At 37.8% G+C, this 16,016-nt stretch overlaps 1 protein-coding gene across 2 annotated transcripts in view; it reads right to left on the bottom strand.

The window, feature by feature from the left end:
- Nucleotides 1-5,783: 5,783 nt before the first annotated feature.
- The window catches only part of MFSD4A (major facilitator superfamily domain containing 4A), a 44,673-nt gene continuing 34,440 nt past the window's right edge, over nt 5,784-16,016 (bottom strand). The window contains exons 9-11 of one of the 2 annotated variants that reach the window (XR_002793234.3): nt 15,482-15,602; nt 12,891-13,080; nt 5,784-7,294 (exon numbers count right to left, since the gene is read on the bottom strand). Coding sequence is in view for 1 of the 2 variants with exons in the window: in XM_004473452.5 (XP_004473509.1) it covers nt 13,025-13,080; nt 15,482-15,602 (177 nt within the window). In the remaining variant the exon portion in view is untranslated. Of the gene's footprint in view, nt 7,295-10,858; nt 13,081-15,481; nt 15,603-16,016 lie in introns of those variants that run through there. The other variant, XM_004473452.5, reaches the window with a different exon arrangement.

Below are 16,016 nucleotides of genomic sequence, written 5' to 3'. Positions count from 1 at the left end.
CACCACCACCCTGCCCATCACACTGTTCTTTTAACCCTAGAAATCGTTTGTTATAATTGAGTCACATGAACTAAATGGAATCAGGGAGTAGGGACTTGAGGGCTCAGAATGGCAGTAGGACAAATCAGCATCTTCCAGATGCATAATTCTCAATTTAAATTTTTTAATTTACAGTATATAGAGAAGCTCTTGTATAAAACATCTATGCTAGTTCTGTAGTAGTGAGGGGAAAATATTCAGGGAGCTGCCTTTTATATATATAGTATTGGAGACTTGTTACTGATTGATTTCTGGTTAGCAGCTGAAAGTTCTGTTTCTAGATGTGCAATAGTAGTGTTGAACGGTAGTGTTCAATAGTGATGGAAAACAGACATATTGGACTTTGTCCTCATATTGAATTACCTAGTTTGCTTGTTCGAAATTAGACCTCTCAGTAGCACTTTGAAATAGTTTTAATAAATATTTTGTACATTAAATGATAAGTAAATATTGATGGCTTGAGTTAACTAGAAATTTTAAAATTTGAAAGTACAAAAGTTGTTATATCTTTTCTGACTTAAAGGAAAAAAGCCATTGGTTTGTTTTTAGAGATAATATCTTTGATAATATACTGTCTTAGCACAGCGGTGCCTGGGAACTAAGGGCACCATTGAAACTCAGCCAAAGTGCATCGTCCTAGTTTTAGTGAGTCTTCTTTCTATAAACCTGTCCTGAAGCCTCTGAGAGCTATGAGGCCTTAAGAGATTGATGATGATCGGCCTTCTCTCTGAGATCAGCAAATAATGGGGAACTTCTGTGTGTGTTTTATATATATATATATATATATATTTTTTTTTTTTTTCCTTTTTTTAAATGAAAGTTTACAACCTTAGCTCGAAAGTATGAGGCAGACCGTTCTATTTTTAGACTACCTCCTTCCTGGAAAATCTTTTGAACATCTACAGAGTTCTTCTTAGCATCAAAAGGTGATACACCATTTAAGGTTAGTACTCACTGCAGACTTAATTTTGGTAACTGTAGTTGGTACCTGTCACTAGCCACTTTGCTAGCACGAATGCTATGGGGCAACAGCCTCAGTTAAAGAAGGGGAGCAGGTTGAACGGGATTTTGGAGCATCTACTGTATATGATTATCTTAGCTTTTCTTCTGCTCTTGTCCCTATTCATTCAGTGGTATGCTGGAAAATCTTTAACAACTAGGCTCTTTGGGGGAAAGAAGCCCTGAATTGTAGTGTTTGCCAATTTCTGTGGTGTAAATTACTCCTACTGTGACTGATTTCGAAGTACCACTTGGGTATTGAGAACAGATGTACACAATTGGCTCAGAGCCAGTGCCAGCAAACCACTGCATTTATTCCAATCTAGAATGGGTTTTCATGTGATTTCTAAACTTTTCTTGTTTATATGCTGATTTTTAAAAATACAAAATCAAAATCACATGTCTGACTTGAGAATCTTTTTTAAGTTACTCAGTGCTTTTGTAGTGTTATATTCCTCATGACATATTTTGTGTGTTCAAGGGTGGACACTTCCATTGATTTTTTTTTTCTCTAGTACACAATTGAAGAATCCAGCGGCCCTCAAAAGGTAAACCTTAAAACTTTCTAGAGTGAAAATATAGGTTCAATTTTTTTTTTCTATATTTTGAATTTTTAATACATTAAAAAAATTTTTTCTCAAGTTTTGATGGAGAAAATAGACCCATGAGCCTTTAAAAGGATACTGGATTTTTTTTTTTAACTGGAAACATTCTTGAAGGATGTATATACTACTATTTTAGAGATTAAAAAAAAAAGGCAGCACTGACTATTGAATCACTTTACCTGGCACAGTTTCTAGTTCTCTATATTATTAGTCAATTAGGCATGGAAGGAAAGATAAACAAGAGCTTGGAACTCTGGAATTGGAACTTGAGGCTATTGATGAAGTATCCCTTCAGTTCCATTCACGCTGGGCATTGTATGGTGTCTGGTCTAACAGTATTGTTTCACCCTGATCTCAAAATTTGTATTGTGATTCCAAAGTTCTAAAAAATAGCTTTGTATGTTTCTAGTGAATTTAAGCATATTTAGAGGCACTCATTGGTATTTCAGAAAAACTCGCCAAACCTTTTGAACACACATCTGGATCAGTAAAAAGTTCCTGAACATAAATTCCTTATTAAAAATATATACATACATATATTAAATTATATCTAGCACTGTACTGATTTAATATGTATATTATAAAACATATACAAAATAGAAATTTAAGGATGGCATAAAAAGTAAATATTGAGTAGAAGGTCTAATATTTTCTTCCTGCCAGTTTCTTCAGCTTGTCTTCTTGTAAACACTCTGCTTTAGAGATGCTGGCTCATGTTATTGCTTCTCAGTTGAATCTTGGAAAGAATGTATATGCTTTTGTTATGCTATATGGAGTTACATGTTTTATTTTATTTTCATGTAAAATCTCTAGAAGAGATTTGGAATTTTTCAGGAGAACTTGTCATCAATTTCACATTAGTTCTTTTTCACAAACTGCCAAATAACCCATTACCAAATGTTTCCCAGAACTTCATGCATATTATTTTTGACAGACTGTTGTTTCTTTCCTCTTCTTATTAAACGTAACTCTATATTTTTATTTTATTAGTCTGTTTATAATTTTTAGCAACAATTCAGAATTATTGCAAGTTTTATGTTAAAATATAATTTGTTTGCTGCATTTGTAAGGAGTGTGCATGTGTGTGTATGACATTTTAGCATCTGAAGAAATACTTATCTTGATGGGTCTTTTCTATTTATCACTTCATTAACTATGTATATTTTACTTATACCATGCTAGAAATTTAAAATCGTGCTGCAGTGCCATTCTTATGTGTGTAAAGAAGTGTGGAAAAGAATTCAGATCTCTTTGTGCAGAAACCTGGAGCTCTAGAGTAATTACCAAACCAACTGGAAAGTGAAAAGACTACCCATGATGTAGTCTGCAATCTGAGGGTAGGACAGAATATGTTATTTCTAAGATGGGATTGAAGAAGGTAATTGTTCAATCCATAGTAGTGTAAGTAAAGTGGAGGTCAACCATAATCGTCTTTCAGCAAGTACTCTGACTAGAGAATGGGTAGTATAAAAAGTGTTTTGTTAATTATCTGCTTGGTTTGGGGCCAACAAGTAAGTGCTCTGGTATTGTTTTTAATGCTGCTGTCATTGCCTGAAACAAGGTCCCCTTTTATTCCTCTTAAGTCATCAGAACTCTGCTTACTGAAGTTGAAGTTATAATCTTAAAATCTAGAGTTCTTGTGGGTGGTTGTGTATGAAGCAAGAAAAGAGGTGGTTTGATTTCTTTTCTTGTACTTGGTGGAACCTGTTAGTATAAAAGTCATGTTTTGACCTGTAAACTGAGCAAATCTGAAAGGTGAGTTTTTGATGTAGAATAAATGTTCCATTTGAGACTGCCAGTTTCTCCAAGCTACTTTCCTGAAAAAAAATTGTGATGGATTGACAGTCTGCTAGAAAATAGCAATTTCACACTTAACCATTATGAAAGGTGGAAATCCAGAGTAGCTTATCTGAGAGGGGAAATGTTGGCTTTAAGCTCTCTACAGAAGCTGGGAAATTCAAGCTGGTATTAACATCGTTTTGAATAAAACCTTTACCAAAAAAATACATGAGAGATACAATGAAACATAGTAAGTCTCCTCCTAAAGTGTAATCACGCATATTTACTAAGTGACTTGGAGTATAATTTTTTGAGAATAATATATATCAGGAAATTTTAAGAGGTTTAAATTTTACTATGGGCCAAGTATGTATATGTTTGTGTGTATACATTAATGTATTGGCTGAGTATAAATGTAAATGTGGGGTGTGTGTGTGTATCTTTCAGAGAGAACTTCTATTACTCATTCTCTAAACTAGGATGGCTCCTAGGCTGTTTTATACTAAAAGAAAAAGAAATTGCTGCACTTTGCAGTTGCCACTTTTTAAAGATCAATGCACATTCAATTTTTTTAATACCTAAAATCGTAGATCTTAAAGACTAATTGCTTGCCAACATTTTAGAAATACAGTGCTACATGTGACATACTCTAAAGTAGTCATCTTAAACTATTCTCTTTTCTTTACGTATTATTGAGCAGATAAAGGGATGTCCTTTCTTAAAAATTCTAAATTTACTTTTGCTTTTGCATAAATCCTTATTATTTTGGATTATATGTCCCTCAGGAGGTTTATACTAGAAGCAGTATTTCTAAAATACAGAAATTTGACTATAGATCAATAGAATAGCAGAAGAATTCTGGCTTTATGGCCCAATTTATTCTTTTAAACTGTACATAAGAGGCATTAGGAAAAACCTCAAAGAATCTTGGGCCTAATGTTCTTAACTCTGCCTTGTTTCCCATCTCATATGGGCCCAGTCTGGTTCTTGCCCCTTCTAAGGGTTATGAGCCATGCTTTGGAACAGGCCTGGGATCTTCTGGACTGTGGGTACCCTGTGGCTGGGCCAGAGTTCTGGCCGATGGAATCAATCAAGTATGCCTGGAGTTCAGGGGTGGGAATGCCATACACTGGTGTCAAATCACTTGGTACTTTTTTGGACACCATTATTAGCACTGCTTTGTTTGTTTTGTTTTGAATAACTGGAAGCACTTCATGATTAGTTTGTCTAATTTCAACGTAAGGATCTTGAGGGTCAGGGAAGTAAGACTTCTCATTTATTTTTTCTGAAACTTAAGACTGTTTGGAGAAGGAATAAAGGAGTTACCTAATGAGCCATTCTTCTAGGCTCTGTAAGGTATGCTCTTTTTTAGCTAGGATGTATTAAAATAAGAGCTTTTAATATTGTGCTTTGTAGAAATTTATAAAGATTTTTAATGATTTGCAACTCAACTTTTAAGTTTATTTTAAGTTTGTTTAATCATTGATGCTTATTGTCTGTTCTGTGTAGGGAGCACAGTCCCTTTTAAGACATTTTCTATTTTTTGTTTATTGTGGCAGTATTACCAATGGCCTTTATATGTACATGACAATCATTGCTTGTGTGATATAGTAGTATACTTTATGAGCTTCTCTGTCCAGTATGAGTGGAATTAGCTAATATGCATGTATATAAAGATAGAAATGAATGCAGGTAATTCTTGATTACAAATTATTCAGTTTGGCCATCGATCTTTTGCTAATAACAATCAGATATGTCTTTTCACTTTTGCCTTCTAGCAGTTTCATTTATCTTTGTGGGTAGGGAAGATTAAATATGAAACTCAGTCATTTTGCTACTGGTTAGCATTTGGTTTGAGGCAAATAGAATTTTTTGACTAAAATTAGGTTTTAGTACTGTGCCCTTTATACGCCAAATAATCAAGTTGGCTAAACAAACAGAACTGTATATATTGTTGCATTTTGAAGACCAAACTGATTATTTCCTATGAGCCATCCTGGATCGCCTCCCAGAAAGAGACAATTAGGAGTGAATATGATTAATGGGAAATAACTGTAGGTTAGATTATTTGAAATCCCATTAGCCACGTGGTTTAATCACAGTGGTATTGGTATTGTAGACTATTTAGTATGAGCATTACTTAAAAACCAAATGATATTCTTTAATAAATTCTTGATTTTCTTTCATCCAGTCGGTGAAGAAAAGCATATGTTGGCCATATTTCTATACAGTGTATCCCCAATCAGCATTAATGTATAAGAAAGGTATTATTTTATGTGTATGTCTTAGTTTGGAATATGTGGTAATAACTTGTCAGGATGCTTTACTCTAACACATCAACTTAACTATGAAGACAGTTAATTCATTATTTCCCCCCTTGTTTATTTTATTGAAATCTGTATCATAATAACCAGTATCTACCACTTTCGTATAGATAGAATACTTAATATATAATGCAAGTGCACACCTACCCAAAGGAATGAATAACTGTTAATGTGCTATTAATAACTTGTCTTAATTCATTTCAGTGTAATTTAAATTAGAGAGATCTTCAAAGTATTAAAATCACCATTTTTCCCCTAAAAAAGCAATTGAATGGTAACTGCTCACATTTATTAAAATTCACTTTAGTTGTGGATACAATTGAAGAGAAACTTCCACATCTTTTATCTAAGTAGTTCTGACTGACTTGTTTGGAAACAAAGGGATGTTGTTTTAAAGTTGATTAGGATGATTATATGGCTAGAGTCTTGAATTCTCCTATTTGTCTATTGCAAAGAAACTTTATACAGAATTTAGGTAGATGAGGAAAGGGTTGTGCTTGCACTTTGAGGGCTTTACAATATGCTGCTTTCAGAAGAAAAAAAGTAAAGTTGATACTCAGCGCATCTCCAAACCTAGTAAGGGGTTGCTCTGAATAACCAATCAGGTGATTGTTTTTTCTACCGCTTCAAGTTTTATGCAAAAATTTTGTTAAATTCTAGAAAGGTGATATGCATCTTTTTAGAAAGATGATACATTTCAAAAAACTTTCTATGTAAGAACTGACAGAGGAATTTGCTTTGTATAATGCAAGCTGGCTTTAAGAAAGCATGGTAGCAAATTTACTAAAGTCTAAAATTATGCGATATGTTAATAGATATATGTGCAACTAGATATGGACAATTGTATTTTTTTAAATAAATATTTTTAACAAAATTATTTTCTGAGTTGATCATTCATTTCCCATCTCTTGCACACATCCATGGAGACAGTCTCTCTCTCTCTCTTTTTTTCCCCCTTGTCTGCTGTGTCCATTTGCTGTATGTTCTGTGTCTGCTTATCTTCTCTTTAGATGGCACTGGGAACTGATCCTGGGACCTTCCAGAGTGGGAGAGAGGTGCTCAATCTCTTGCGCCATCTTAGCACCCTGGTCTGCTGCGTCTCTTATTGTCTTGCCTCTGTGTCTCTTTTTGTTACCATCTTGCGCGCCAGCTCTCTGCTTGGGCCAGCTTGCCATGTGGGCCAGCTCTCCACTCAGGCTGGCTTGCCTTCACCAGGAGGCCCTGGGAATCGAACCCAGGACCTCCCCTATGGTAAACGGGAGCCCAATCACTTGAGTCACATCTGTTTCCCTGGATTTTTATCCATTTTGAATGTGGATAAGGAAATGTGGGTTCAGTTTTCCTGATGGTTACCCTTAAACTTGGCCTTCAGCTGTTTGATCTGTATCTACATGAAAATATTTAAAGTCTGGTTTGGGATAGGTGGTGAAGAGGAAGGACTGTAAAATGATGTTGGTATAGAAAAGAATTTAGAGGGAGCAGATGTAGCTCAAGTGGTTGAGTGTCTACTTTCCATGTACAAGGTCCTGGGTTCAATCTTGATAACTCCTAAAAAAAAAAAAGAAAAAAAAAAGAAGTTAAGAGAATAGACTGGCTAGGAAAATTATTCACCATGTGAAATCTCATTTTACTCTAATTTTAAATTTTATTTTACATTTTAAAAGGCATATTTTTTATTTAATTCTTTTATTCCAGGCCTTATAAGGAGCAGCTTTTATTTCTACTCTAAGCATGGTTCATGTAATTTTTTAGGTAAGAAACTGGAGGCTTTCAGTTCACTTTGCAAATGAAATTAGGCATTAACAGAACTGGGTTGATAGAATATATTTAGGGGAAAGTGGGATGAACAGGTAGCAAAAACATCAGAGACGTCTGTTTCATAGCTTTAGGTGAAAATAACAAGAGGTTGGTCTGGGGGGTACAAGTCACCAACACTGGTGATATACCACTTAGAAGGGAGTCAGTAAACAGTATTGAACACGGGTGGTAAGTCCTGCCGGACTGTGGGATTTTCCTGAGCCATGGTTCCCAACGTGTATTTCCTGGAACATTCATCTTAAAAGGTCAGATAAGTTTGGGAAATGGGATCTCCACCTCTTGGAGATTCAAAATGTATAGAGTATTAAAAGCTTGAAGAAGGCCTTCAGTAAAAAAAACCTGTCTAATCCAATATTTTCTACTTTTTTGACTGTTGACACTTCCCTTTTGAGTGGCAGTTTGCCTATTCTGCAAGCACTTTCTGTGTTTTATAGTAAAAGACGCATGCATCTGATGGCAAACTAAAATTAAAAGTTAAATGAATGCTCTAACATTGGATAATTTTCCAGGACTTGGCATTATCAAATAGGCAGTGATTATTAACAATTATAAGATTTTACATTCATTGTCACTACAAAGCACTGCACTAATTGGAATACACCCTGTAACTGGAGGGAGTCCACAAAGGTGACTTCATTTGGTGTGACTGAAATAAGAGGACCGTGGATAATATTGAAAAATGAATCAAGAATGATAACCTGTAACCGTAAGTCAGGTGCAAGGAAGTTGCTGGAGCATCAGAATCGATTTTACGATTCCCATGTTTTCAAATACATCATAATTAATGGAAACCTGTCTCCATCCAGATCACCTTCCATGTTGCCAAATCCACTGGTTGATGCCAGGCTTCTTATTGGACCTCTTGACAGCACCAATTACTTCCTCCTCCTCTAAACATTCATCTAATGCCTTCCAGGAGACTACATCCGCTCCTGAATTTCATCCAACTTTCTTTTCTCATTTTCCTGGTAGGATCCTATTCTTTTTCCAAACCCTGTAGCTGGTGAGGAATCTCAGTGCTCAATTTTCTGATCTCTGTGATGTGATGTAGTTTCAGTCCCTAGGTGGTCTCCTGCCCTATGGCTTTAAACACTGTATATGTGTGTGACCACAGAGTTTATATATTCAGCCTTGATCTCTCTTTTAAGTTTAGACTTACATATCAGCCTTCTTTGATATACAAGATAGCATTTTTTTTTTAAGATTCACCCCTCCCCCCCCCGTTGTCTGTTCTCTCTGTCCATTCTCTGTGTTATCCTGCGGAATTGGGAAACTGTTTTTTTGTTGCATCATCTTGCAGCGTCAGCTGTGTGTGCAGCACCACTCCTGGGCGGGCTGTGCTTTTTTCATGTGGGGCAGCACTCCTTGCAGGGTACACTCCTTGTGCAAGGGGCACCTCTACATGGGGGCTCCCTTGCACGGCAGGGCACTCCTTGCGTGCAGCAGCACTACACATGGTCCAGCTTACCACACCGGTCAGGAGGCCCTGGAGATCAAACTCGGGACCCTCCTTGTGGTAGTTGGATGCTCTTATCAATTGAGCCATGTCCACTTCCCCCAAGGTAGCATCTTAAAATGAACATTCTAAAACAGAACTCTTGCACTCCACCCCCACCCCCATGCCTGACCCACCGGGATCTTCCAATATTAAATGGCCTCATGATATACCCAGTTAATCAGGTTAAATACCTGGGATTCATCCTTGATTCCTATCTTTCACACCCCACACCAAATCTATCAGCATATTTGTTGGCATGACCTTCAAGGCACAGCTATAATCTAATCACTGCTAACACTTCCACTGCCACCATCACTGTCAAGACATCTCTTACACTGTGTATTGCAGTTGTACCCTAACTCATCTCAATTTTTTAAAAATTTCTCTCCCCTTCTCCCCCCACTCCCCAGTTGTCTGCTCTGTGTCCATTCGCTGTGTATTCTTCTGTGTCCACTTGCATTCTTGTCAGTGGCACCTGGAATCTGTGTTTCTTTTTGTTGCTTCATCTTGCTGCATCAGTTCTCTGTGCGCAGCGCCACTCCTGGGCAGGCTCTGCTTTTTTTGGATGGGGCAGCTCTCCATATGGGGTGCACTCTTTGCACGTGGGTCTCCCCTAGGCGGGGGACACCCGTGTGGCACAGCACTCCTTGCGCACATCAGCACTGCGCATGGGCCAGCTCACCACATGGGTCAGGAGGCCTTGGGTTTGAACCCTGGACCTCCCATGTGGTAGGCGGACACTCTTATCAGTTGAGCCAAATCCACTTGGCTCCTCAATTCTTGACTTCATCTCTTCTCCACACAACCAGAGTGATACTTTTAAATATGTAAATAAGATCCTGTCATTTGCCCACTCACAACTCTCCCAATTAATCTCACATTACCCAAGAAAGAAGAAAACCCAACTCCCTGCCATGGCTTATGCTCTGGCACCTAGCCTACCACTCCAGTCTGTTTCTTCCCCTTCCTCCCTACACTTAAGGCACACTTGGGCTGCTTGCTGTTCCTCAGATACTTCCAGGCATATTCTAGTCTGAATCCTTGCAATTGTGCCCCCTACCTGATATCTTTTCCAGATACTTGGATGGCTTGCTCCCGCATATTCTGCCAAATGGTGCCTCAAAAAGGCCTCCCACAGCATCTCTTGACGTATGCTATCCCCATCTCCCTTCCCTACTTTCTTTTTCTTTATGGCCCTCAATTAGTGCTCACCTGTGGGCATGTTTACATTTGATTATCTGTTTATGTCTGTGTCCCTAAATATAGTGTAATCTTTGTGAGGGCAGGGACTTCTGTCTTATTCACTGCTGTATCCCTGCACCTAGATCAGTGCCTTGAAGGGAGGAGGAATTTTAAAAATCTTTTTTGAAGCAATAAAATAATTCTCTGTAAAAGAATTTTCTCTGTCATTACGTCTTCCTTTAGTGAATCTGGTATGCTGATGGGTAAGATTCCTGCGTCCAGGAAGCAGAGGGAAATCTGAGAATGGTGATCCACAGCACTTTGGAATGTGGAAATTCTAAAAAGAAGAGATCAGGAAAAAAGCCCTACTTGTTGCTGTGTACATGATTTTGAAGTGTGGTGTAAGAACCCAACTGCCTTTCCTCTTAATTCTGATTAAGTATGGGGGAAGAGTGGGTCCCAGTCCATCTGTCCATGAGAGTTTTGGTTTCTTTCTTCCAAAAATATCAGCCATGTGAACCTATAGTATGAGAGAGATCTATCTTGGGATAACATTAGATTGTTTCTGAGATTGTAAGAAGATTAATTGCTCTTCATAATAGATAACACACTTATTACATTTAAAATATTTTATTTTAGGAAAGGTACTCTTGGATTTATTTTCTATATTCCCCAGTTAATCACAATCAATTTAGATACAGCCATTAATTCCTCTCTTAACTATGTATGAGAAGGATGTTTTCTTGAAAAACCCCAAGAAGAATACAGCTGTTTTCTTTTAGTCAAGGTCATCACTACGGTTAGATTGTACAAGTAAGTTTGGTGGGCACCTAATACTTCTTACATAGGCATATTATTTTTTTTTTTTTAAGTATTTACAGTCAAAATTAAAACTGTATCCCCGGGCTACCAGCTTTAAGAGAAGTTGGATCTGGTTGACTTACAATAAATATGTACCATACGTATACTTTTGACGAAGTTTTAAAAATAAAAATTGCTAACATTTATTAAACAGTTTCTATGTCAGGCAGTTAGTAGGTACTTTACACAAATTCTCTCACTTAGTCCTTTCAGAATTCCTTTGAGGTAGGGAAGGTACTTTTATAAATGACACTTTACAGATTAAAAAAGTGAGGTTGGAAGAGCCTCAGTCATCTGCGCAGGGCCACACAGCTGGAAAAGGTGAAGGCAGTGCTTGAACCAGGTCTCTCTCTACAGCCAGATTTTCATCACTATACCATATTGCTGATGGATGGAGCTGGCTAACTTTATGATGCCTATAGATCCAGGAAAACCCTTTTTTGAATCAGACATATATATCACAGTACTGGGGACAGGTTACTGAGACCATTTAATTTTTATATTTATGCATATACATTTGTATACACATAGAGAAAGTAAAGGAAAATCAATATACAAGCAAACCATCACTGTACTTTAGCCATTTCATTACACAGAGATCTCAGTACTTTTATTCCTTTCTAAGCTGATGTGTTTGCATTCCGTCATTACTACAGGATTTGTTATAGGCAGGAGCTGTAACTCCTTGACGGGCACTGCTTTCAGTATACTGCACAGCTTGAATTGTTCAGTAGGTCCAGCATTTTGTTAAAAGTGGGGAAAAAAAGATCGTGGCCTGGTTTTTTATCTCTCTCTAAAAGATGTAAAATTTAAATGAGATATTTTTGGAAATTCTTAATGCCGTTTCTACACCTTTTGTAAGCTAGTGAACCTCAATTAAAAAAAAAAAATAGAACATCCAACTCATCTTCCCAGGCCAAGTAGCATCAATTATTAGTAGTAGCATGTTGGAAAATATTTAACAACTGGCTTTCGGGGGGAGGGGGGCTTGAATCATAGCTTTTACCAATTTCTGTGGTGCAAATATTCCCACCATGACTGATTTCAAGTTACCAACATGGTATTAATGAAAGCAGGGTTGGGAAGAGATACAGAGTAGCATAGCATTATATATCATTTCCATCATATGTATATAAGAGATGTAAATAACCTCGAGCATCAATAATAATAATTAGGAAGTGGTAAATTTTGAGTATGTTACCTCTGTTTAAAGTCTAATTTAATATAAGTTTATATAATTTTTAATAATGGCTGTGTTTAACAGCCAGTTCTCAAAAATGAAAATTTTAAATCAGCTTTTATAAGCTGGTTTAACTACGGCATACCACTGGATTAGTGACCCACAGATAACAGGATTCAACTTTTTCTTTTGAAGTTTTAGAATATAGAAGAACTACTGACACCAGCATCAGGAATTCTGGGGGCTTTGGATTATTAATAGGGAAAAAAGCATATAAATCCTTTGAGCATGACAGAATAAATTGGGGGCAGTTTTGATTCATTTAAAATATATCTACATAGAGCAATGATCACCGATCTTTACAATTTCAACCCATTTTTTCTAACTTAAATTAAGAATGACCTCATTCTAGGGTACGGTCCATGAGGGAGCTGGCAAAAGGAGTGAAGTGTGTGGCTGTCTTCTTCCTTTCCAGCTGCTATCCTGGGCAGCTCTTATCAAAAGTCTGAACTAGGGAAGGGGAAAGTAACTGGAATAGCCAGGTAAACTTCTAATGATTTCTTGGGGAGGACCTAGGTCCCAGGACTCAGTTTAATTTCTTCTACCTGATCAAGTATTAGTGGAGAGGATTTGAACAAAGTCATCTGAGATACTGCCTCCACCTCCACCCCCAACTTTCTTCAACAGTGTGTTGGTGTCCAAGAGGCTGGGAATCTTCACTTGTCTCCTTTACCCACTTCTACCTCTGGTAGCACTCAGAATTTTCCATCCCAACTGGTTTGTCTTGGGTAGGAACTACAAAAGAAAAAACAACAGGTAGCATGTTTCAGCATATCTGATGAGTTGTGGCCATTTTTCATTCCAAGAGCTCACCTAGCCTTTTTGTTTCTCTGCTCTTCTGTGGCTCTTTAGAGAGTAAAGTGAAAAGTCAGATCTGCTAGTTCTGGCAAAATGTTGATGGAGGCAGTTTGTTGAGACCAGTGTCTAGGGCTTGGGGAATATGTATTTATTTTTGTCTCCTGTGAGTAAGGAACTCATTAAGTGTTACATATTTTATATTCAGCAAACATATATTGCACGTATGTCTTAAACAAGGGCCCCGTGCTGAGTGCCGGCCTAGACAACAATAGGGTACCCGCCATCTCAGGCTACAGAGAGCGCTTTTTTCAGGCCCTGTTGTTCTTCTGGAACTTTAAACTGAGTGTTTAGAGGGTGTGAATGTCCACCCACTGAGAGACAGGATGGTGGAATGCCTGCAGTGGTTGCTTTCAGTCTTTTTGCTTTTTATGGGGAGAACAAGAGCTGTCTGAGCACCTTTATTTTTTTAGAAAAAAAAAAAAATGAACACATGTTAAAGATTTTATTTAACTCCTTAACGAGGAAGCTGGTAAAAGTGTTACAACCAATTCAAAGGAGAATCCGAAGGACAGACACAGTTGTAGGTCAAGAATACTGAAAGGAATGTGCAAATGAAGGGGCAAAACTGGTTTTTCCATGTGTGTTAGGGGGAGGGTTGTTCCTTACCAGGCAGAATTTACTTTCATGAATTTTGCACTGCCATAAGAGACCTACAAATTACAGCGTCGTAAAGAGTTGTCTTGGAATCAAAATCAGATAACTCAGAGAGTGTGCTATGGATAATGCATAGTTTTCCATTGAAGCACAAAATATTTCCTACCTGTAGTATCAGATAGGGCTCAAGATTCATTTCTTCTTCTATGTGCATATCTCATAGCCCCAGTGCCTTTTCTTGAAAGACCTAGCTTTCTCTTCCAGCCCTTCAGGATCACCATTCGTGCAGATTCGTTTCTGAACTCTATTTTTTTTTCTTACTTTGTTTTAGTAGCTTTTAAAAAAATCAATTTTACTGAAGTGTATTCATAAACCATACAGTTCATCTAAAGTGTAGAATCAATGGCATTTGGTATAATCATAGTTGTGCTTTCATTATTTCAATCAATGTTAGAGAATTTTTATTATTCCACAAAAAAAGAAAACAAACAAGAAAAAAAAAACCCTACCACTTAGTAGGTCACCTCTCAATCGTTCATCCTTCTCCTGCATAACTGATTATCTTTTTCTGTCTCTATAATTTATTTGTATTTACATTTTGTATAGATGGAGTCAAACAAAATATAATACTTTTTGTCTAGTTTCTTTCATTTAGCATACTTACTTTTTTAAAAAAGATTTATTTTATTTATTTATTTTTCCCCACCCCCTCGATGCTTTGCACTTAATGTGTCTGTTCATCGTCCTTGTTCCTTTTTTTTTTTAGCCACTGATGGAAGGTTATTAATATACTACTATACACTGCTGTCCGTAGTTTGCTTTGGTTGTATTTTTGCCCAAATATCACCCTGATATTAACATCTTGTAACATTAATGTACATTTGCTCTGTTTCAGGAAAAACATCCTGATATATGCACTATTAACCTACTCATTTTTCACAAGAAGGTTTGCTATACTGTAGTCTCAAGTTTCACTTTTTAGCTTTCCTTCTCGTGATATGCACGACCTTAGACTTTCCCTTTTAACCACTATCATACCCATATATTAGCGCTGCTAATTACAAACACTGTGATGTGACAACCTTCTTCTAAGAATGGGCCATGCTCACAGCCAAGGCAGTCACTGGCACTTTGAAAGCTCTGGGCGGAAGGGCAAGCGAGGGCTCAGGATCATGAAAATAGCTTTGGGGCTCCCCCTGCCTCTTGGTCCCCAAGAGAGAGACTATTCTTGGGAAGTATCTCTGCCCTAAAGGAGCTTTTCTTTGCCACTTGACCTGAAGAACTTCTTTTTGAAAAAGAGGTTTGGGCTAAGTCAAAACCCTGAACTGCAAAGAAAAGGCCAACGAGTCGTTGGGCAGAGTTCCAGTCAAGGAGGCGGCTTTGCCTTTCGGTGCCTGAAAAGCCCGGTGCCATGGCATGGTGGGATGCCGGAAGCCAGGCTCGCAGTCCACGGCCCCCTCGTAATGGAGAACCGTGAGTCAGCCTATCCCGCTCCGGCCTGCCCAAAGAGCCCAGTGCAGACAAAGCAGGGAGAGGGGAAAAGGAAGCTGTAGAAAAATAAACATTTCCTTGCATTTTACTTGGAACAGTGCACCATTCATGGCGTGCTAAGATCCATAGCATTTCCCCCATCCTCCCCCTCCTTGTTTTCCGACTCTTGTGTAGAAACGAATTCTTTCCTTACCTGATGATTGTCCAGGGTGCATCCTGTGGAAAAACAGGAGCAAGATATAGAAGGTAAAAGCCAAGCAACCAAAGATCACGCCACAGACCAGGAAACTATAGCTGCCCTGAGCCTGGAATATCTGCCAGAGGGGAAAACACAGAGAAACAGGCCGTTAAAACCTTATGCGTACAACACAGATAGCGAATCCTAAGTTAAACCACGGCTATAGTTATAAGTACAATGATAAAAATATGCTTCCATCGATGGTAACAAATGTACCACACCAATGCAAGGTGTTAGTAATAGGGTGGTATTTTATGCATGATTGTTCTATAAACCCACAAGTTCTCTAGGAAAAAAATTTAAAAAACAAAACATCTTCTGTGGAAGACGTATGGGAAGAAGCAGCCTTCTCAGGCCCTTGGCAGATTTTTCAGTCAAGTTGAGGCCCATCCACAAGTACATAAAAATATGGGTAGGAGGTAAGTCTTGGCCTTGTTTCCAGGTTATGTTTTATGGAGGAAGCAGCAAGCCATTCTAAGGCAGGGATTGG

The sequence above is a fragment of the Dasypus novemcinctus genome, chromosome 13 (assembly GCF_030445035.2).
Source record: "Dasypus novemcinctus isolate mDasNov1 chromosome 13, mDasNov1.1.hap2, whole genome shotgun sequence".
Lineage (NCBI taxonomy): Eukaryota > Metazoa > Chordata > Mammalia > Cingulata > Dasypodidae > Dasypus > Dasypus novemcinctus.
This window is presented reverse-complemented; position numbering and strand designations above follow the sequence as displayed.